The sequence below is a fragment of the Amblyomma mixtum genome, chromosome 1 (genome assembly GCF_055824585.1).
Source record: "Amblyomma mixtum isolate Tamu chromosome 1, ASM5582458v1, whole genome shotgun sequence".
NCBI lineage: Eukaryota > Metazoa > Arthropoda > Arachnida > Ixodida > Ixodidae > Amblyomma > Amblyomma mixtum.
The window spans coordinates 107,061,824-107,085,723 of record NC_143012.1 but is presented as its reverse complement, the minus strand read 5'-3'; the positions used below and the strand labels follow the sequence as shown (position 1 = coordinate 107,085,723).

The 23,900-nt window shown below is 47.7% G+C and overlaps 2 protein-coding genes across 3 annotated transcripts in view; both read left to right on the top strand.

The window, feature by feature from the left end:
• Ras85D (GTPase ras-like protein 1) overlaps positions 1 to 17,413 on the top strand; it is a 41,120-nt gene extending 23,707 nt beyond the window's left edge. The window contains exons 5-9 of one of the 2 annotated variants that reach the window (XM_089555766.1): positions 1,920 to 2,022; positions 3,509 to 3,548; positions 8,597 to 8,757; positions 11,659 to 11,735; positions 16,169 to 17,413. In XM_089555766.1, coding sequence (XP_089411892.1) covers positions 1,920 to 2,022; positions 3,509 to 3,548; positions 8,597 to 8,757; positions 11,659 to 11,730 — 376 coding nt within the window. In that variant the 3' untranslated portion in view covers positions 11,731 to 11,735; positions 16,169 to 17,413. The remainder of the gene's footprint in view (positions 1 to 1,919; positions 2,023 to 3,508; positions 3,549 to 8,596; positions 8,758 to 11,658; positions 11,736 to 16,168) is intronic. The other variant, XM_089555769.1, reaches the window with a different exon arrangement.
• A 144-nt stretch (positions 17,414 to 17,557) lies between these two features.
• On the top strand, positions 17,558 to 23,466 carry LOC149367464 (uncharacterized). Its single transcript, XM_089555757.1, has one exon. The coding sequence runs from the start codon at positions 18,095 to 18,097 to the stop codon at positions 19,160 to 19,162; it is 1,068 nt and encodes a 355-aa protein (XP_089411883.1). The 5' UTR covers positions 17,558 to 18,094; the 3' UTR covers positions 19,163 to 23,466.
• Positions 23,467 to 23,900: the final 434 nt, after the last annotated feature.

Sequence of the window (23,900 nt, the reverse complement as noted above, 5' to 3'; positions counted from 1 at the left end):
TTTGGGGCACACTGCATGGCTTTGATTGCGCTCCTACATGTGCACCGAGTCTGCTGGCCGGATGTCTGCTTCTCAATGCAGATCGATAAAATGCTGGAGCCCAAGTAGTGTTCAGCCACTCGACATCCTGTTGCGATATTTCTCAAAGACAGAAGGGAAAGTGGTCATTGAACACTTGGAATCGTTCAACCTCTACCGTGCGACAGCAGACCTCATAGTTGACTAAAGAACCCCAGGTGGTGGAAATTTCCGGAGCCCTCCACTACGGCGACCCTCATAGCCTGAGTCGCTTTGGGACGTTAAACCCCATAAACGAAACCAAACCATAGTTGACTGCATCGAAAGAAACCTAACTGAACTTCCAAATAACAAGCTGCTTTGTTTTTTCGGTGATGGACCTAACCGAGTGAAATCTGTGAAAAGAAAATTGAAGGAGGCCATTAGTCCAGACCTGCTGAATCTCGGCGAGTGCAGTTTGCAAAAGGTGCATAGGGCATTTGGTTCTGGCTGAAGTGCCTTTGGAAGTGTCATAGAGTTGCTGATCTTTGACGTTTACTACTGCTCTAAGCATGCTGTACGCTGTTCAAAAACCAGCAGAAAGAACTTGGGATTGCAGAACATGTTTTTTATAATAAGGGAGTAATTACTCATTGACGTCCACCCGAGCGCAGCCATACGGCTACAAAGGAAAGCTGTACAGCTTTCTCAGAAACTTGGCAGTTAAAGACAAATTCGTCCTGGTCTGGGGTTTGAAACCGGGACCACCGCCACACCGGAGCAGTCGCTCTACCAACTGAGCTGGCCGGGACGGCATGTTCATGGTAGGGCGAGAGCGAATTGATCAATAACTCGAGGTGGGAGCTGTGTTGGTCCAACACTTGACCAACACAGTTCCCACTTTGGGGGAAATACAACTGCTTGAAATTGCCTGTCAAGCTGTTCCAATGTGCTCCAAAGTCCATTTTTTGCTCCCAATCGCAGTTTGGCAGTAGCAGCAGTGCGGTAGAAGGATGCGGTCTCGGGAGTTCGTAGTCCATTGGCAACTTTGAAAATTGCATTATCTCTGAGGCAGTGAAAGGTAAACAAACACAGTTCTCAATTATTTCGCTTGACAACCTGCACACAGTAAGTGGCTGCCACTTCTTTCCATCTCAGTGTGTTGGTATGCTGTTAAATTTACTGCTACTTTGATATTTAATTACGAGAGATCGCACTCGTAGGTTTAAGAGTTCAGTATATATGCAGGTAGCACTGTACGCCGTGGTTGATACTTCAGTAGTCAAGCTGTGTGGTGTCACATTTTCATGTGGCTTCGGACACTCGGACAATGTGACTATGAGCAGCAGTCTCAGCACTTTCTTTAAAAGATTAGCGCTACACACAAACATGAGTGAAATATGATATTCTTTAGTGAAATACACACAGAATATCATTGTCACGCCACCTATCAGCTGCAGTAAACCTCGGAAGTCAGTAAAAGATGACGAAACGATAAAAGAAACCCTTTAACACGAGGGGAGTTAAAAGCGATACAAGAGTTGATGATTCGTTAAAAAGCAAAACAACGAAAGATGTGACGCGGTGTATAAGGCCAAAATGACATGTTTGAATGGAATCCAACAGGACAAAAGTGATATGACAAAGCCAGAAAACAGAACACACCTAACAACATATTAAAACTGAATTGAAGCACTGAACACCAGCGACCACAGCAGAAAAGTTGCGCTAATTTTTTTCAGAAACTATGCACCAACTTGCCCAGCAACCATTCGCAGCACCCCCGACCAGGGATTCCCTGGTAACAGTTGTTTTGCCAGAGGGTGGCAGAGAGAGACATGCCAGGCCCATTTGTTGTTTCCATGCCTGTTCAGACTAGCCTCCAGCAGTGCTTGGCTGTGTGGCATGCTGTGTTGTTGCAGTGCCATGAGGGACCAGTACATGCGGACGGGCGAGGGCTTCCTGCTCGTCTTTGCGGTCAACAACGGCAAGTCGTTCGAGGACATCAGCATGTACAGGGAGCAGGTAGGTCATCTTGAGCCTGACTGTGCTGCCCTCTCTCCCATGTCTCCCCTGTCCTTCGCCACCGTGTGTGTCGCCGCAAATTTCTTAAACTCATCCGCCCACCTGACTTTCTTCCGCCCTCTGCTCTTGGAATCCACTCCGTTACCCTAACAAGGACCAGCGGTTATCTTGCCTTCGCCTTACATGCCCTGCATACTTTCAGTCAGTCAGTGTGGTGCACGCACAATGCCAGCATGGTTTTCTCGTGTTGGCTGCCACCATACACACTCCTTGGGTTGCCCATCCAGAAAGCGGGCAGTGGCGTGGAGGTGTGCAAAGCTCCCGCCAGTGCAGTGGTGATGGCAGTGCTGTGGTCATCGATGAGCAGTGAAGATTGTGGCGTGTTGAGGTGAAGAACTTTTGCGCACTGACGATGCAGCCATGACAAATGAAGACCTCACTGATGAGGCAATCATGGCAGCTGTTACCGGCACGGACAGCAACAAACGGGAACCTTTGGAAGTTTTAATATAATATAGCAAAAGCTCGTCATTCAGCCTACATTAATTCGGTAATCCGGATAATTTGAACTGCCAGCACATACCTGGTCGACACCCATGTCTTTGTCAAAAGTAACCAGGCTGCACATTTTTCTTCTCAGTCGTATATTAAAGCTATTATGCCAGCCCTCAAGCTCTAAATCTCTGTATGGTAAGAATAGCCCGTGTTCTCATCTTCAAAGAACTTTTTGATCGTTAGGGAAGCCGTGCGGGCTCTGTTATACGAATGAGAAGCAAACCATGGAGCCTGGCTACTTTTGACAGTCTGTACATCTATGGCGTTATATGCTCATTAATTTGGACATTACAGGCCTGCTCTGTACCAGAGCTCTTGGGTCGTAGCAATTGGGAAAATCTGCTCCAAAAAGTGACCAGTCCTAGCAGCCACTTCCTGGATGTTTACGGATGGCGGAGCCATCTGGAAGCGGCTGTTGCCAAATGTTGCCATTGTCTTCTGAAAAGAGATTTTCCATCTCTTAATTGTACTGTGAAGTCTTGTTTGATCTGTTTCACTGCTTTTGTTGTCTGGCAGTGGTGAGTTGATCACCAGTCTCGAAGTTTGCGGCTGTTTGTAAGCACCCGAATTTTGGCCACCTCGGAGGACCACTTTTTGATATGTGAACCCTATGGGAAGTTTCACAACGGTAATGTCAAAGCCTGCGCGGCCTCTTTCCTCCCTGGCTGGGCATTGTCATAGTGCCCTTACCTGTGCACCGAGGTGGGAAGCGGCCGTACTAATTGAGCCGCTGCGTGGCCACCTTGGATGTGGCAGGGTGCAGTGTGGGAAAGTGGTCCACACACAGCGACACCACCTACTGTTTCCACGTACCATGTCTGTGGGCATAAGACTGGTGCGCAGACATGGAAAGGTGGCGTCATGCCTTGTGAGTGTTTGCTCTGGCACACTTGTGTTTCATCTCGTGGCGTTTCCCTCTGTCTCGTTTCAGATCAAGAGAGTCAAAGACGCCGACGACGTGCCTATGGTCTGTGAGTACCTTTGACGGCAGTCTTGAAGGGGGGTCAGCACTGGGGACTGCATTCGGAGGCACTCGCGTCTTCCCGTGGGTTACCTCTCGGTCTTCGCGAACATCATTGCCCCGTGCAAACTGACTGTTCTTGCTTCATGCAGCGAATGCATTCATTCGAGGCACGACCGCGGCCGCGTCGCACTATCTGGTATCATGTGATAGGGTGCGGACATGAAGAAAGCACGACTATGACTCAGATAAACTCTAATATTATTGCTGGTAGGCAGAAAATGGGGAGCGGCAATATTCGCGATTTTGAAATCCGGTTTCTGGCAGAAAAGTTTTTTTTTTTTAAGTTCACAGATTTTTCGGACTGTTCGATTATTCAGACCATTTTTCGGGTCCCGCCAAGTCCGGAAAACCGGTCGGCGACTGTACTACAGAAGTAGCATTTGTTTCTTTAAAAGTGCGTTATTTATTTGTTTATTTGTGGATACTGAGACTATGTACAAGGTCATGGTGGGTGAGAAACATGCATTTGAAGATACAAAATTGCAGGCACATACCAAATCAAAACATTCAAATGCAAGTTCAAAAAGAGCAAAAAAAAAACATGGCAAGCTCAATAGCCACATGTTCGTCAAATAACAGCAATGATTTCTTCATGACAATGTCATTGGTGAGGTTATTCTAATCAGTGATGGTCCTAGGAAAAAGGGATATTTAAAACAGTTAACACATGAGTTTAATGCCGTTATTGCAAAAGAATGGCGATTTCTAGTTCTGTATCCCAAGGAATGGGTAAGGATATTAGAGGTGTTCACATTAAAATTATTATCTGAAAGAGTTCTACCGGATGCGTGATTTCTGTGGGGAATAGATAGAAAGCCACTTCTTTTAAGGACTTCACAGGCATATTTTAGTGCAAAAGATGATGGGACGGCAGAAATACAAAACAAACACGGGTGCTACTGACAACTCCTTTATTGAAGCGAGAACGAGGCATATGAATATGCTTCTGGCCAGCGCCACCGCTACCTACCGAGGAACTGGGAGTTACATAGGAAATCGTATAAGATTCGATAGGAAATTTGTCTCGGCTTTATACAGAATGATAGACATGTCACTAACGCAGTCCTGTCCCCCTTTCCTGACAAAGAAAGCTTCCAAGGTTTCACGGGCTGTTTTTTGAGCACTTCTGCCACGGATTGAAACGCTAAGGAAACGCGGCTCACAGTTGGTGCAAGCAATTGCCAATGAAACCTAGTTCTACAGTGTGCCGCCGCGGTGGCTCAGCGGTTATGGTGCTCGGCTGCTGACCCAAAAGACGCGGGTTCGATCCCGGCCGCGGCGGCTAGAATTTCTTTGGAGGAGAAATTCTAGAGGCCCGTGTACTGTGCGATGTCAGTGCACGTTAAAGAACCCCAGGTGGTCGAAATTTCCGGAGCCCTCCACTACGGCGTCTCTCATGGCCTTAGTCGCTTTGGGACGTTAAACCCCATAAACCAAACCAAACATAGTTCTACAGTGTGGCACCCTGCAGTATACATAGCAGTACACTTTTGTTCCCCTATGCAGTGTGTGAAACAAGTGGGACCAGCGGGTGTTACCATTGGTACACAGATTGTGGAGCACCTAATTGGCGTAAAGTGTTTGGAGTGGTATTGGATCATTCAGCATGTTACGGAGCATAAGATTACTAGTCGAATCAAAGCCTAGCTTATCATAGGTATTCGCACAGACGATCTTTGGTTTCCCCAAACCGTGACTTCTTGTCCATTACTGCCACACTAATTGACCTAGGACATTCGATGTGTCAAACCATATTGCAAACCATGTAATTTTGTCTGTACTGAGTCTGCACTTTGTTTGATTGCCGTGGCCCGCCCACAAGCGCCCTGTCTTGCGCTTCTGCGGGCACACATACTTCCATGTGTAAATATGACAAAATAAATATGTGTGTATATGTATGTAAACGATTGGTCCTGTTGCGCTGTATATGTTGGCGACAAAGGCCAAAGGAAGGAAAAACTGGGAAGAAAGTTGTGCTCTGTGTAGTAGCATTGTAAGTGTACATGGTCTGTTCTGAAAGTAGTAGGACTCATTTTTTTGAACAAAATTTATTCAAGAGAATAGTACAAACGATTACAATTTTTCAAGGTAGCACCCTTCCGCACCTACATGCTGCTGCCAATAAGTTTTACAGTTTTCGTACGCCTCCAGGAACGCCTGGACCGGAAAGCTGTTTAGCTCCCTCGTCACGGCCTGTTGAACCACCTCTACCGATCCGTGATGTTTCCCCTCGAGCGTCGATTTTATTCTCGGGAATAGAAAAAAAGTCTGGCGGGGCCAAGTCGAGGCTGTAGGGGGGCTGAGGCAGCGTTGCTGCCTTGTGCTGGGCAAAAAATCGGGGTCCTCATTCACATGATGAAAATCCTACCGGTTGGCCTTTTCCTCCTCTGACAACACTCCTGGCACCAACTTCGCGCACGCTTTCCTCATGGATAAGTTTTCTGTCACGGTCTCAAAAACTTGGATTTGAGGAATGCACAAGTCATCAGCCATCATTCTGATACTCATTCTACGATCACTGTTAAGTAAATGTTTCACTCGCTACACATTTTCGTTGGTCTTGCTGGTCGAAGGGCGTCTGGAGCGGTCGTCTTCCTCGACTCTTTCCTTACCTTCTTGGAAAAGCTTGTGCCACTCAAAAAACAACTGATCTACCCATGGAAGCGTCACCGTAGGCCTCCTTAATCATGTTGCGAGTCTCTTTGCCCGTTTTACCAAGATTTACTCAGAATTTGATCGCGTATTGCTGATCCAGTAAACGCTCGATGATTCTGCGTGACGAGACGTTTCGACAGGGGTTCACAGTACAAGAGACCTCCTCTCTTCAACGGCCGAGAGCCGACTGCCGATTTTCCCCAGCATTCCCAATATTCCCCTTCAACGATCCTGCACGCGCAGACCACCTCTCGTCCGCCCGTTTGCCCAGGAAAAAACCAGTCCTACTACTTTCAGAACAGACCCTGTATGTGACTAGGGGAGAATGCAGTCGGCAAGCTAGCTTCAGACCTCCAGGTCACCGTTGCCTTCCACCACTGAAACTGAGCACGGCTGCCACACTAAGGTGCAAATCTGACCCATTTTCAAGCGGTGTGGCAAGCCATTGGGCTCGTGTAAGGCGCTAGCCTATGCTTTTTCTCTCCAAGGCCATCTTTGCCGCTTCAAACTCCTGGAAAGTAATAAAAAAATTTCCCCGCCAAAACAGAGCGCTTTCACTGGACCATTAAATCATGTTGTGCAATTTTGGCCACTCCGTTGACACGGAATGAGGCCACAGCTCGTCTGCGCTTCTTGCGACGATCAGCTTTCGCGCATCATCCTGCTCCTCGTTTCGATGGAGACATAGCCTCCTGTATTTTTTATGCCTGGGCATCGGCCCCAGAGTGGCCGTTCAGGCAACATCAAGGCTACCCTTGCGGGTGAGGAGGTCAGGAGAGGGTTCGTGCGCACTTCACTCACTGCCCGGAGCGTGTTTTCTGCAATGCAAGCACCTCGTCACGGCGAGCGGCAAAACTAGGCGCACCACGATGAATGAGGCCCTCGCCGCAATGAGGTTCTCAAATCTGTGCAGGATATTGACGACTGTAAAAGAACATGCGGGAGTGCATTTTGCAGCTCTCGGAAAATTGTAAAGTGATGGAATATGCTTGTGGGGCAAGGCCCGTGTAGAGAACCACATGCAGTGTGCATCACCCTTGTGCAGTGCTGTCGAGCAGTGCGAACCAATCAACAAAAACTGAAATCGGACAGTATCCGATAGTTTTCAGGTACAGCACTAGTTCTCACCTGGTTTGCTGGTCGATGTCGCTTTACTTTCGCACAAAGATTGCTTAATAACCTGGTAGCTGTGGCCCAATGCAAGCATTTCATACAAGGGTGACGCACACAGCGTAGAGCAATGTTTGTAGATATACTTCATCAAGTTTTAAACCTCTCCTGCCAGAGCCGGGTGCGACTTGCTGCTAGGGGGTGTGAGGGCGTCTGATGTTAGGAGGAACATGCCACAACATGCCCCTTTGGTGTTAGGAGGAAAGATGCCTAGCATGAGTTGATGACAAAGGATCTTGAAAAATAGAGTACTTATATTGTAAAGATAAAGGGCGGCGAGGGGCAGAACATTGATTTCGGTGAACAAAATGCACGCGGATGATTGTCGAGGGGGAGAGGTTATGGGATGTGCAGCTTGTTTTTGTAGTTTTATTAAGGGACAGAGGTGAATATTGTAGGAATCACTCCGCGATGAGATTCCATAGTTTAAGTGACTGTGCACTAATGCGTTGCAAAAGGGCAACGCTGTTTGGATGGTGAAGTAGTTTTGAGCTTTAAATGTGCGAAACCCACATGAAATTTTCTTGCAAGTTGCACCAACATGGGAGTTAAATTTTAAATGAGTGACGCAACCCAGGAAATAAATGAGGTCATGAAACGAGATGAGAGTGAAATGAAAGTACAGTATCTGGGGTAGCTTTTTTGAGGGCAAATGGGTAACATAAGCATCTGACAGAACATTGACACATTGGACTGGATATATTGTTTTCCAGCTTTGTTAGCTTTGGAACGTGTGCGTAAGTTGCACCCGGTGAAGTCAAAAGCAACAGAAAAGTTTGACAACTGCCGGAAGGAAAATGATGCAGGCAATGTGTGTAGCACAAAACAGTTGGGTGGAGAGGTAAGGAAACTGGCATAGTATAGGGCTGATTGCAGATCTGCAGTGCGTAGAGTAACTTGGCTGGTGATTGTAATGAGTGGCACCATGCGGACGTATTCCAGAACTGACATCGTTGGATAAACCTGAGGCTGCTGAAATCTATCCTGTGTGTTTCAGAGGCCTTGTTAGTGCATTTTGGGTTGTTGCACCACCAGTGAAGCATGGTGTGAGAGCAGCAAAAGGGCAAGGGTGTGTGCAGGACACCTTTTTGTGACGGTGGGAGCGATGAACGGTCTGTACCAGCCACGGGAGCAGAGTGTTGAGATGGGCATGCCTGCTGCTCTGTGCAGTGGTGGGCAACAAGTGTGACCTGCCCACGCGGGCCGTGGACATGAAGCAGGCGGGGGAGGTTGCACGCAACTATGCCATCCCTTTCATCGAGACGAGTGCCAAGACCAGGATGGGGGTGGACGATGCCTTCTACACCCTGGTGCGCGAGATCCGCAAGGATGTGAGTGTGTGTGTTTGTTCTCTTCCCACTGCCTACTCTGGGCAGTCATATGACGCCTTGACTAGTTTGTATCCATTTTCAGTGAGGGTCTGTCTCTGTTCACAGCCCGGGTGGGGGGCATAACGAGCTGAGGGGCCTGTGTGTGTGTGTGCAGACCCTGTCAAGCCCATATTGAGGCTTTTTGTTTACGATCGGTGAACACCGTTGATGTTGAAAAATAAACTGATTGATTAGAATGGCTGAGGTAGCAAGTGAGCTTGTGCAAAAAATGCCAGATGTAATCAGTGCCACTAAAGCGGGTTGGTGGAAACTGGAGGAGGTGCACTACGTTACTTGAACCCACGGTGTAAGAATAATTTAGATGTTGACACTGACCGCCCGCCACAGCGGAAAACACTCACAAATCATGTTCGCCCTCTGGTACATGCACCAACCACAGCGGCACAGGGGCGCTGCGGAATGGTGGACGGGGCTGGATGGTTTGCATGGCTTTCGGTGCCGTTTTACGATGTGTTTGTCGATGATTTCTGCTGCCAGAGTGCATCCCAAGGTGTGGACGTTAAATTCTCTGCTTCTACGTTGTGCTAGGCACCGTGCACAAACTAGGTTTGCTAGAACTAGCTTTTTGTGTTGTGGTTTGAACCAGTCGCAATGATTGTCGTGCAAACGCACGTGGTGGCGTGGACGGTCGTCCAGTCTTATGTACATGTGATGTGTTGGTTGTTGCTGTGGCGCACCCGAGGGGTCCAGCTGTGTCCAGAAGCAGACTAGACGCAATTGTGCTTCGTACCCTACTGCTGGTCGGGCTACTGCAGTTGTCTGGACCAAGTGTCGCTTTTTAAAGCTGCATCGAAGTCTGCTCACCTACAACTTTGGTGCCAGGCAACCCCCCAGAGCAGACAGGATATTGCGACCACGTCTGCGCGAAGCACTTTCCCGAGCATACGATATAAAATCGTACTACGCCGAGTTCAATGGCAAGGCACCCAAGAAAGCGTTGCTGTTGGCGAATGCTATTTTTCCTGGGTGTCCCAAATACCTGACAAAACAGGCAAGTTCAAGAAAGCCTCCGAGAAAACGACAGTCTGCAACCGCATTTGCCAAGCAGGCAAGTAAGGGGTCCGCACCCGCCACTTTCCCACTGCCCTCGGGGATGGCCTGTGAAAAACAAAACAACGTTGATCCATCATGGAGCCCTCAAAAGAAACTGCGCATAGGCGGCGGCTGGAGTACAGTATTGTGCATCTTTATCGTGAAGACCTCAAAAAATTTTCTCATCGCAACCGCTGGCTCGTTTGCGGTAAAACTGAGCACAGAGCTTGCGCATTGTTCTAACGTTTGTCTCTTAGCGAGTTTTACGATACTTACTTGATTCAACCGCGAATGATTTAACTCTGTAATTGTCTGCACCGAGATTGACAAACTGAAAACCGCCAGCGCCGGATTGCCGCGAAGGGCAGCAGTGGTGCCGTCAAACGACCTGCACAGCTTGTAATGCTGACCTCGGCGCCCTGTGCATCGTGGCGCTTTCCTATGCAAACAGATGGCGCCACAAACGCTCTTCCGCGAAAATCTAGAGTTGGTGCCTTTCGGTTCGTCAGTTTCGAGGCAGACGATTATGGGTTCGCAATCATGCACGGCTTGACGAGGCAAGTACTGTAGACAAATTTACCACGAGACAAAAGTTGCCGCAGTACCCAAGTTCTGTGCACAGTTTCAGCGTAAACGAGCCAGCGGTTTAGGTGAGAAAATGTTTAAGTCTTCACGATAAAGGTGCACAATACTGTACATCATGTGTGTCAGCTGAGCAAGAAACATGCCCTTCTTCCACGATGAAACATGGACACGCCTCCTCACTTAAGTGCGAGCTCAGTCTTCATCAGCATTCATGGTGCTGGAGTTTGTCTCTTGTGCGCTGGTCCCAGTACTTAACATTCCGGGTGCTCAGCGCTCCCTGTACATGGCAGCGGAGCAACTAATTTCGGTCGGCTATCTCTTGGCCTGCTTCCACCCACTGGACATTTTGGTGCCACAAAACCTGGAAAGACATGCCGGTAACATTTATAAGAAATGTGCAGCTGCATAATTTGCCATTCCCTAGAACGCCCGATGGAGAATTTCGTGGCCCAACATTATTTTGAGGCCAACAAGTTGCTTTACCATGCCAACTGCAATTATTCTCGGCTGTCATCTGCCAATCCCAGTTTAGAGTCGCTTAAGTATTTTACCTCTGCACGAGCACGCTGGTCTTTCCTTGAGGGAAAGCTCAGCATAGTCGGTGTTGTCGTAAAAGATGAGCTTGGCAGGAGGGATGCCGGGGGAATTTTCACGGAACTATTCTCAAGGCGGGGCCATGACGTAGACATGTGACGCACTCCACCAGACACCACTCCTCCCGCTAGCATCGGAGGAGCAAGGGCGATTTTCTCTTGCGGTGCCTACTTGATGAGCCACGAGAGAGAGAAATCTTGAGGAGGGAATGGAAGGAGAGGAGCATGGTGAAGTAGCTTGATTTCGATGGCTGTAATTATGGTATAAATGGGTCTTTTCAAAAAATATTTGCCGCCGCACCTTCTGGGAACGATGCCTCGCTGCCAGAGGTAGAAAATATTTTCGACCATGGTGTTGGCAGTGGCCCCTTAAGAAAGCTGCTGCTTTAAACACCGCTTGATCCACGGTGAGTTTAGCTTTGTTTCCTTCTGGGCAGCTGTGAGTGGCCAAAGAGAGGGGAAACCAGTGGTGGCAAAGTGGCTTCCCCTCCCCTGCTGAAACAGTCTGTCGCATCGAACAGCCCTCCACCCGGTTGCTGCTGCAGTGAATTCGAGTGGGCAGAGGCTGGGTCATCCTAATCAGGACAGTATGGCTAGCACTGACTGACCACCACTGCCTTCTTCTCTGCAGCGCGAGTGGAAAGGCAAGGACAAGAAGCGGCATCGCAAGGAAGGCCGCAAGAAACGCTGCTTCATTTTATAGGGCAGGTGAGTGCAGCTTCTTCCGATGTTTATTGCGGACAGAATGGACGTGGCTGTGTCGGCAGCGAATGCTTGACTTCAAATACTTGGTGGTTATGTCTTGGCGACGCAGGCGTCAATGGCAGCAGCCATTCTAGCACTTACGGTGGCCATTCCCCGCATTCATGCCGACAGGGAAAGCGCTCAGAAAGACCAGGACGCACTTTGCATGTCTCTCCTTTTCTGTCGTCCTTGTCTTTTTGAGCGCTTTCCCTGTCAGAATGGATGACCAACTCACCCACTCACTTCCCCGCGTTTAGCCGTTGCATATTAGTCTTGAGCCTGTTTTGTGGAAGGCTGCTCACCTGCCCAGGTGTGTGTGTGTGTTATACCTGCCATTCAGGAACACCCAAGTGAAAACCGATCATGCGTGCCTAATTCACATTTAGCTTGACTGCACGCACAAATAGGCTGTCATTTTTTTTTTTTTACCACAAATTTCCGCACATGAATGGACTCTGAATTAATAGCCGATCGCTGCCCAACACGTGGAACTTGCTTTAAAAAAAAAGTACTTAACGTAATTTGATACATGCATTGAGTGCCGACAAGCTGGAGCTGCAGGAGGTGAGACTACAGTGGAACCTCGATTATACGTCCCCCGGTAATGCGACGACCCGCATTTTACGACGAATTTGTGCGGTCCCGGCAAAACCCCCATAGAGAAAATGCATTAAAAACCTCGGTTATACGACGCAAATTTTAGAAGGACCCCGCTTCGTAGGACGGCTGGCTCGTACCGTCGGTCAAAAAAGGTCTTCAGCAAACGCAGGCCGGGATGTACCGTATTTTCGCGATTCTAAGCACCCCCCCCCCCCCCCCCCCTATTTTCGGAAAAAAATTTCTGAAAAAAAAAAAACTTTGCATGCGAATCTAAGCACCCCCGTTTTTGCGCGGAAGAGAGCGTTGCCGAGGCCGCCAAGTGCACTCGCTCTCTTTTTCGTCGAGCCTGTGCAGTCGGAGTCCCAAGGAGGCGCGGCCTGCGTGTTGTTGCGACTGAGAGAAGGATGAAAAGGAAAGCGCACGGGCCCGCCTACTGGCGTGAGCCAAGCCACCACCGCTGCCGAGGAGAGTTAAAAGATCAGAGGAAAGATAAAGAGAAAAGATAAGACGCGAGTCCCAGCAACAGATGCGTCCGTAGGAGCCGACGCTGATGAAAAAACAGATAAGCGGGCGAGGCCGCTCGCCCAAGCGAGGACAGCGGCGTCCACGGCGCTTTTTGTAATGGAAGTAATGGATGCTTGTGCTCCACGATAAAACTTCCGAAGTGGACAACGATGCAGAGGTTTGTTGCAGAGCGTCGACAACATCCGGCGCTTTGCTTGCGCGGCGCGACGATGTTGGCGACCTACTGCCGGACGTGGCAGCCCTTGAAAGAAAGTTGATGCGCCGAGGTTGGGCAAAGGTGCAAAAAAAAAAAAAATTACCGATTTTTTTAAACGGTATTAAAGATTTTTTTGCAAATCTGTTTCAAACAAATGCTGGGTTTTGTCTTTTTTAATCTGATTGGCGTACTTGCCGCGGGCTTGAAGCCGGTCAACAGTTTTCGGCGCAAGGCCGAGCGCCACTGGCCGCATTCTTTGATTTTCGATTATACGACACCCGGATTATACGACGGTTTCGCGCGGTCCCCTGAACGTCGTATAATCGAGGTTCCACTGTACTTGCTGAGGAAAGCCGTGCCTGCTCACCATTCATTCACTGACCTCCTGCATCTTGAATGAGCCAAGGAAACGGACGACACAGCACTGACTAACAACTGAGGGTTTATTGCTGATCATACAAGTATAAATACCGTATAGTGCGGAATATAGGTCGACCCCATTACCTTGAAGCAAAAAAGTCAACGTAAAAATTATGAGGCACGAAACTTCGTTTTATTTCCTGGTGCCACCAGACTCGTTGCCTCCTCATTCGTCCGAGCTGTCTGAGCTCTTGTCCGAAGACGACTGCTTCGCGCTGGCTGCGTCCCACAGCATGTCGTCCTCGGTACCGTCCAACGAGTTGCTACATTTCTTGAATGCCCGCGTACCTTGTCTTCGAGCTCAGGGTGCGCCACGCGGCGCCCACGAAAGGACGTCTTCCGCGCGTTGCAGGCAGACAGCTCGATTTTCTGCGCTCGCCAGTACCGGACGCTCTTCTCCGAGACGCCAAAGTGTCGCTGGGCAGACATGTTCCCTTACTCTTCGGCGAATTCGATAACTTTTTTTTAAACGCCGCGGTGAACTGACGTCGAGTACCGGTACTCATTTTGCAGGCTGACGCGAAATTAATTTATTAACTCGAAGAGCGACTACCGCTGTCAACGTTTGGCCGCGTCGGTTAACAAAGAGGAAGGAAAGAACCGTCAACATGGAAGCGATAACGGTGCGGATGCCAAAATGTCTGCGGCTCGCACATGTTGCCAGACGACTATTCAGTTTGTGCCAAAGGCCGGTATATAAGTCGAGGATTGACCTTTTGGTTATATTTTTCGGAAAAAACCTCGACCTATATTCCGCACTATATGGTACATAGATGTCGGCAGTGTGGAAAGTGTTTTTTTTTTTTTTGCACTTTGTATATCTTTCTACACATCTACGTATTTGTACTTCTATGATCAGCAATTAACCCTCAGTTAGTCAGCGCTGTGCCGTCCGTTTCCTTGTCTCTTGGGCTTGTCGTTGTTCGCGCTGTTTATTCCAGATGCTTAACCAACTAGCCCGCCAAAACGTGTTGACTTCCTGTGGGATGCTGATATGCCGTCATGTTGGGATGTTGCACAGTGACTCTAACATAAGCAACAATGTCATTGCTAAGGTAGTTTTGTACGGGGTTAGCAGAGATCAAAGATGCCTTCCAGCAACACTCATGTTTTGACGTGGCAGCTGATTACTCTGTCCTTAACGCGGAGAAAATGAGTCTTCTGAAGGCTACAGTAGATTTTTTTTTTCTATGAAAACTGTTGCATTCAGAATTTAATGCAGTACCCGAAAACAAAGCTAAATAAAGGTGCAGTCCCGATTATTTTATCAGGCCTAGCATTTGGGCAGCTATTTGATGAGCAGAGTTGTGTGTCAAAGGACTAGGGACCTAGAATGAGATTTACACACACAGCACAAACTCTTTCAACCCGCCGCAATGGCTCAGTGGTTACGGCGCTCGGCTGCTGACCCGAAAGACGCGGGGGTTCGATCCCGGCCGCGGCGGCTGTATTTCAATGAAGGCGAAATTCTAGAAACCCGTGTGCTGTGCGATGTCAGTGCACGTTAAAGAACCCCAGGTGGTCGAAATTTCCCGAGCCCTTCACTACGGCGTCTCTCATAGCCTCAGTTGCTTTGGGACGTTAAACCCCAATAAACCAAACCAAACAAACTCGTTCAACTAATTGAATGGCGTGCTTCTTTTTGCATTTATTAGGCACAATACAGTCAAGTCTGTTAGTTTGCATAGCCTTTCGAAACTTCTCAAGGGCTGAAAAAAACAAATGATACCTCTATTGGTTACACAGTTTCCTTCAGATTATGAGATGGTGTGTATGTACCGTATAAACACGTGTATGGGCTGCACTGTTTTCCAGAAGGAAATATTTCACAAAAAAAAAAAAGAAAGATCCATGTAAGGGCTGCACCCAAACTTTCGACGACCCGCGAAATGCATGCACTGTGGCCTCCACGATCAGCTCCGGCTGCGATCAACGGCGTGCTTGATTGTGGAGGCCACACACTCACAGGAGCTTCCAGGTGCTATGCAGTGCTACAGAAAGCTGTGCCCATAAAAAAATTCGGTTTCTTTTGGGTACCCCCTCGTATGAAATCTTTAGCTACTTGCATATTGTCTAATTTTAGGTGTACAGACTTGTCTAGCTCGGCTAAAAAGCGGTCACTTAGTATTGGACAAGAAAAATGATAGGTGTAACGTTAAGAGATCAGAAGAGAGCAGAATGGGTGAGGGAACAAACGCTGGTTAACGACATCCTAGTTGAAATCAAGAGGAAGAAGTGGGCTTGGGCAGGGCATGTAATGCGGGGGCAAGATAACCGCTGGTCCTTAAAGGGTAACGGAGTGGATTCCAAGAGAAGGCAAGCGTAGCAGGGGGCGGCATTAAGTTAGGTGGGCGGATGAGATTAAGAAATATGCGGGAATATGGTGGCCGCAACTGGCGAAGGACAGGGCTAAGTGGAGAGACATGGGAGAGAGGCCTCTACCCTGCAGTGGGCGTGGTCGGGCTGATGATGATGATGATGAAGAGAAGACGCAGATTTTCTCCTTTTGTATGTAAGGCGTAGGTGGGCCTCAGGTGGTAGTTCCTGCCGAGTTTTAAAAAGCCCCACTTCCAGACAGTGTCATATCATCGGCCAGAGTGGGAGAACCTGACTTTGCAGCAAGATTGCACTACCAGTGTCGTGTCTTGCCTTGCAGGAGGGCACCTAGGACATTGTCAGACTGTTCACGTCACGCCAAGAGGAGGAGGGAAGCCCCCTCCGTCCGCAAAGGGGGAGAAAGAAGCCATGCCCAACGACGACCGTGTGGTGGTGGCCGGGTTGCAGCGGAATCGACGCTGTGCTGCCGCCTTCGTGCTGGACTGGCCCAGACGAGTGCAACATGTTTTGCTGCTCTTGCGGCGACCTTGTTCTTGTTTTATTCGTGCCGTGGTTTGTGTAGATGTGTTGTCCACACTGTGGGTGTCCAATAACAGTGCAGAGCAGCAGCCGGGGCCGGTGAATGTGTCTAATCTGCCGAGAAATTTGTTTTGACTCTCTCTTGGCCCCTTCCCACCAGGTTTTTCAGGAAGTTTTGTCGGCATGGTTCGCCACCCGTGTCCTTGCCAGAGTTCCTTTTTATGCATCACTGGCCGTACGCACAGTTTTGGCTGGGGGGGGCGTGATGTTCCTAGCTGCCTGCTGACACACACAAACTCTCGTGATGCAACACCCCGCCTTCCAACGAGACACTGGATGCAAGACAGCAGCCCTTGTGGGAATGAGTGTGGGAACTCTGGCACGTGCAGGGTGCAGTGGTCGTCCTGTTTTCTTGGTGGCAAGTCCTGTGTATGAACTTTTGGTTTTGATTCCTCATTTTTGTTATGCCACTAGTGTCCAGTAATGTAGCCCACTGTTTGATGTGTTATGGTTCATTGTTCTCTTTGTAATTTTCTTTTTGCCACAGTGTGACAGCATTGCTTGTTGTTGCTGCTCTGGCAGAGCCAAGCATAACTGATTCATGGTTCAAAGCAATCCCTTTGTGTATGGCCTCCCTGGCAAGTGTAGGGAAAGAGTGACTGATGGAGCTTTTTTTTTTCTTCATCCCATGCGGTCTGCTTTTCCCCTGCACTCCCGGACACTGTCCCCTAATTTCTCGCTGTCCTTTCACAATACCTCTCTGGTGGTGCGTCTACAGAGGATGAGCAGCTGGTGGTCGGGAGGGATGCCAAAACAGCCCCATGCTGCATGTCGCCAGGTGTGCTTTGGTTTCACTGCTGCCCAACTTGATGATACCTTCGTCTTTTTCATTGCTGTTGTCTGTTTGGTGGGCAGCCCAGTGCTGCCGCCATGTTCTTAGGACCCATTGGATGTGGGCATGACACTCCCTCATTGTTCCATGCTCTTGGATTTGAAGAGTTGTACAACGCAAGCCTCACTTGTATAAAACTGTTTTTTAACACCAGCCCTGGCTTTGTGTTTCTGCATGCTGCTGTGCTCTTGTTCCAGTAGCGAGAAAGCAGGGCAGAGTTCTGCGATGGTCCACCATCTTGGGTGCCCTAAGCACCCAAGTTGCAAGGGAAAACCACAGTGGTTAGTGCGGTTCTTCATTCAGCCCACTCATTTTTGGCTGTCCGCTGTATTCTAAGAAATATACTGACTGTTGTGAGACTGCTCCTTAGTAGTCTGCCGTAAGACCTCCCTTATCAAGTGACAACGAAACATTCGCCTTGTGGATGAGCAGTGCCATCTGTTGTTAATGGCGGAAGTCAGATGCAGCTTGCCATAATAGTGGTTTAGCCACCGTGGTGGCTCAGTGGTTATGGTGCTCGGCTCCTGACCCGAAAGACGCGGGTGCGTTCCCAGCCGCGGCGGTCGAATCTCCATGGAGATAAAATGATAGAGAGCTGTGTGCTGTGCCACGAAGTGCGTGACACTGCAGTTTACAGTTGCAGCCGCCAGGGGCGCCACACGTAGCTGATCGATCACAGGAGCGCAAGAAACATTTGTGGGGAAAAGAAAAAGTGGCAAGGGAGCAAACACTCCTTCGCTTTCTATACTTTTTGGACAAGAGCTGATGCCAAAGAGGAAAACTGGAAAAATGATGGGACATTGATGAGCTAGGTAATGATATTTGGCGACATGAATGCACCGACATGAAGCGACCGAGGCTCACGTTTTCTTGACCAACCAGTCAGCGGAAAACACCTGCGGAACTGAAAATCCGGACCTGCCCGCCTGGAATCTACCACACGCTGATTATCACCAGCCACCATCATCTACGTCACCAGCTCCGACGGGTATAAAGACGGACCTGCGGTGCAGCCTTGTCAGTGGGCGCGGCGGAAGCACAAGGAATATGCGTCTTACAAGCCCCTTCTTGTTTCTTATCCAGGTGAGGGACAGGCGTCCTGTCCACGTTTACCATAGCGATGATGCCTTTCTTTTGCTTCTGCCGTGCCCACGGCCCCTGAGCGTAGTGCTTTTGGCGATTTACCATTGTTTCGTGGACTTGCTTTGTTCTTGTGGTGACGTCGAACTTAATCCTGGACCTGGCACTGAAACTATGTTTACACAAATTCTAGCTGAACTGAATGTCCTAAAGCAAACCACGCAGTCAGTACATCAACAACTTGGCGAAACAAATAACAGGATAGCTGCTATCGAAGGAAAACTGGACGGATTGACTTCTACTGTTACATCTTATTCACAGAGAGTCGACGAAATGCAAAAAACTGTGGAAACTTTGCTTCGTAAGGTTGACGACTTAGAAAACAGAAGCAGGAGAAATAATCTAATTGTCTACGGTGTGCCAGAAAAAAATGACGAGCAGCACCAGGACCTAGAGGCAATTGTGTCTGAAAAAATTCTCAACGACATACTGAAGGTGCCTAATGTAGCTATCGAGCGAATTCACAGACTTGGAAGACCTGCTGAAAAGAAATGCCGCCCACTAATCTTTAAACTGTTGAACGGAAGGGACAAGGGAAGGATCCTTCAAAACTGCAGCAAACTAAAAGACACGAAATACGTGATCTCGGAAGACTTTTCGCCACGTGTTCAGTCAATACGTAAGAAGCTTTGGGACAGCGCCCAACAGCAAAAAGCAAATGGTGCGAAAATCGGGCTCTTTTTTGACAAGATAAAGATCAACGGAAAAATGTTCCGATGGGATGAAACTCTCGAGGAAAGAGTGCCCGTAAATGATCCCTGACCAGTCTGTTCGGACGCTCGCAAATATCACAGACATGCGCAGACTGTGAAGTTACCCAGCCAATGCCTCGAAGTCCGCCCCACTGCGGTCCCTTTTTCTTTGTTGAACATTAATGCCAGAAGCATATGGAATAAATGCGATGACTTAGAAGGTCTTCTTATCACACACGACGCAGACATCACAATCATAACCGAGACTTGGTTGAACGAAGCTATTCCTGATTCAGAAGTAATACCCAACACTCATGAGATAGTACGGCACGACCATAGCGGAAGGGGAGGGGGCGTAGCCATAGCTATAAAAAAGGGACTAGATTACACAGTTATTCCTCATAACACAGGCATCGAAATGGTTTGGATATTGCTTCGGTTTAACAATTTGAACATTTTTATTGGTTCTGTGTATAGACCCCCAGATGCAGACGTCTCGGTTCTAGAACGACTGCACGAATTTTTGTTAGAACATGGTAAAAAATATGCTTATGTAATGATGTGTGGTGACTTTAATTTACCAAAAATCAACTGGGAACTTCTGCGTACTGTAGCTTCATGTCAAAATTCTGATCTTTTGCTTGATATCGCCTTTGCATTTAATTTAAAGCAGGTCGTGCAGGGGCCGACACGTACTGCATCAGGTTCAAGCTCCCTTCTAGACCTTGTGTTTGTTACCGATACTATTGAAAAACTTGGCTTCTCCGTTGAAATCATACCAGGCATTTCTGATCACAAAGCTGTACTCTTCAAAAGTAACATGATGCGACCGCCTGTCCGTGAGTTAAGAAAACCATTTCTTGACTTCAACAATGCCCTAGACGAAAGTATCTTAGATTTATTGGAACAAGACTACGATGAATTCGTTGAGAAACACGCGGCTGGTCTCATGAAAGTTAATGACCTATGGGTGCACTTCAAGTCTATTGTACACAAATGTATCACAAGATACGTGCCGACTAAACTTAGAAAAATGAATCGCAGTAGTCCCTGGATTACTCGCGAACTGCTCCAGCTCAAGCGTCGTATCAAGCGTCTAGGATCCAAGCGCTTTAAAACAGGGCACGTTTCAATGCGGTCACTTCGCACAGAGTTGCGCATGAAAATTAAACAGTCTAAGTACACTTTTTTTAACGTTAAAATGCATAACTTTCTCACCGCAGACCCACACAAATTTTGGATACACTTAACAAAGAAGAAGGATACAGTTAGTAAAATTCGTTTGAATAACAGAGAAAGTAAGGATCCTTACGACATTGCATCAGCTTTCAATAATTACTTTTCTTCAGTGTTTTCTACTGACAGTAGGCAGGAGCCTGAATTTCGATCCACGTGCCTTATCTTACCAGACCTACAAATATCTGTTGAAGGAGTTTTTGCAGCTCTACTCAATTTAGACAAAAAGAAGTCTCCTGGGCCCGATGGCATCCCAAATGCGTTTCTCTCCCGCTACGCAGAATGGTGCGCGAAATATCTTGTCATCATTTACAATGAAAGTCTTTTAAATTCAGAAGTTCCGGCTGACTGGAAGACTGCAAAGGTCATCCCTATCCACAAATCGGGTGACAAACTTTGTGTAAACAACTACAGGCCAGTTTCACTCCTGTGTACCTCGGGTAAGGTTATGGAGCATTTCATTTTCAAGCACTTGATTTCTTTTCTAGAAAGCAGTAACTTCTTTTCTAGTAACCAGCATGGGTTTCGGCGTGGCCTGTCCACCGTAACACAACTAATTCACATAACCAATGAACTTTTGGCATGCATTGATCAGGGTGGGCAAGTAGATGCAATATTTCTCGACTTTGCGAAGGCCTTTGATTGCGTTTCGCACCGTAATCTAATAATAAAACTCAGACATCTATTACAAAATCAGCGTCTTGTTCAATGGCTCGATTCCTGCCTCTCTGAACGGCACCAGTACGTCCAGATCTCAGGTTCCAATTCTATGCCAGCTCCAGTTCTCTCAGGAGTACCCCAGGGCTCCGTTCTCGGTCCACTATTGTTCCTTATTTACTTAAACTTCGACTCCCCTGTACGGTGCCGTTTTTTCGCTGACGACTGCGTTGTATATCTGCCTATTCAAAATGCGGAGGATCACCACGTGCTGAATGACTACCTTTCAGAGGTCTCAAGGTGGTGCCTAGTCTGGCAAATGTCACTAAATGCTCAAAAGTCTAAGTGCTCAAAAATGACATTTACGCGTAAAAAGTGCGCTCTTAATTACACATACACAATTAACGGTGCAGCTGTCTCCCCCGTAAACGAATACAAATACTTGGGGGTTGTATTCAATAGTAACTTGACTTGGAGTTCGCACATCGGGCATATAGTCTCAAAGGCGTCCAACAGGCTTTGGCTGTTAAGAAACCGTCTAAGGCACTGCACATCTAAAACTAAATTAGCAGCTTACACTGCACTCGTACGGCCATTACTGGAATACGCAGATGTGGTTTGGGATCCGCACACCCAAGTAGATGTACAGCGCATTGAAGGCGTTCAAAGGAAGGCGCTTAGATTTGTCTACAACGCATATGGAAGGCACGTTTCGGTTACTAATCTATTGAGGCAATCTGAACTGCAGACACTTCAATCTCGTCGCAAGTTGCACCGTCTAAAAATGTTGCATGGGATTGTTAATAACTTAACAAACATTCATTTTGAGACCTACATGGCATACAACACTTCACGACCAACGCGCAATAAACACAATTTGACAATCATGGTGCCAAGGTGCCGAACTAAAGCGTATCAGTTTTCTTTTTTTCCAAGAACGATATTGGAATGGAACGGGCTTCCGTGTGACGTGGTCCGTTTGACAGATCAGAAGTCTTTTTTATCTGCTGTCATATCGTCATTTTAAGCGCAGTGTATTCATTCATGCTCTTTTGTTTGCTTTCTTTTGTATGTTTGGGTAACCGAGTGCATTTAACCTTGCTCTTTGTCTTTCTATAAAACCCTGTGTGTTAGCTTTTGCTTCTTTATTCGCATCTTTACTTGCTTTGTTTTGTCGCGATGTACGATGTACCCTTGTACCACTCCTGCCTTGGCCACCAAATGGAGGCTGGCAGTATTGAATAAAATAAATAAAATAAACAGAAGACCTGGATGGCTACACACGCAGATTAAACGGGAAGCATGCTGCTGGATATGTGCGGCAGGCATGATTTAGGGAGTCTGCACTCGGCAATAGATTAAGCAAGTCAGTCACATAGGATGTATACGAGGGGGTGCTGAAAAGTTCCTCGCTTTGCCCCCTTCCATGTAAAATTCAAAAATTAGTTTGGTACCATAAAAAAGCATGATATCTTTTTATGTAACTATTTGTAATTTCAGGTAGAACGTGAGATGGCAGAGGCACAAGCAAGTTTCACACCTGTGGAGGTACAGGTCGTGATGGAAGTTTTTGTTTCTGTAGGAAAAGTCTGTGACATCTCACTGTGAGTGTCCTTTGCAAACACTAGGGGAGAAGTGTGCTTCCTATAGCACTGTTGAAGATCAGCCCCTTAGTGGGGGACCCCACAACTTCAACAGACCCGGCAACAAGCGATTCTCTCCATAAGCTGATTTTGAGGATCGGGGAATATCCGCCAAAGAGATAGCCCAGATACTGGTCATCTCCCGAGAACGCATTGGTTTTATTATTACCGATATCCTAGACATGCGCTAGCTTTCAGCAAAGTGGGTGTAGAAATGTTTGAACAGTGGACAGAAGGAGGCTCGAGTTGAGGCATCCAGAGTGGTTTTGACCCATTTGGATGCTACAAAACCCCAATTTGGATAAATTAGTGACTGAGGATGAAACATGGCACCACATTTATGATCCAGAAACCAAGGAACAGTCAAAGGAATGGCGCCACAGTGGGTCCCGCGACCGAAGAAATTCGGCGCCCAAAAATTTGTCAAAAAAGTCATGGTGTTCATTTTCTGGGACAAGGATGGAATTCTGTTGGTGGACTACCTACCTCAGGGCTGTAGTATAAGCGGAGAATATTATGCTGGCCTCCACAACAAGCTGAAACAGGCAATTAAGATGAAATGCCTGGGAAAGCTGAACAAAGCAATTCTCTTGTTGCAGGACAGTGCAGCTGCGCGCACGTCTAAAGTTGTGGCTGTCAAACTTAAGGCTCTGGGTTTTTAAATGGTCCACCATCACCCCTATTCAACTGACCTGGCCCCTTCTGACTACCATCTGTTTCCCAACTTGAAGAAACATCTGAAGGGTTGTCATTTTGACGACATTGCTGGCTTCAAACTGTCTGCTGAAAGCTGGTTTGACGACCTGTCACATAATTTTTTTTTAATTTACAAGAAAAGCTGAAAGAACGATGCAACGAGTGCATCAGACTCGGGGGGGGGGGGGGGGGGGGGGATATGTTGAATAAATGTGCACTTTCAAAACTCTGGCTACATTCTTTCTTAGCAAAGCCAGGAACTTCTCAGCACCCCCTCGTAATAGGCGGAGGTTATTGAACATAGATGAACATTGATATGTCTGTGGCCACTACCCAGACTTCTGTAGCAAACACAGTTTCAGAAGAGAAACCAGTGTAGGACTGAGGCTAGAGGAACAACCGGATGAGTTCTCTGAGCAGATTGAGAACGTAATTTCTGAGGATAATCAAACTGAATGGACTTGTACAACATTACCCCAGTTACTTTGGGTGGCTAAGGGGGGAGTCGGGGCAAAAGGGGAAGAAGTTGGTGGGATCAGAGGTTGAGATGGAGAAATGTCGGGACTCCTCCAGGGA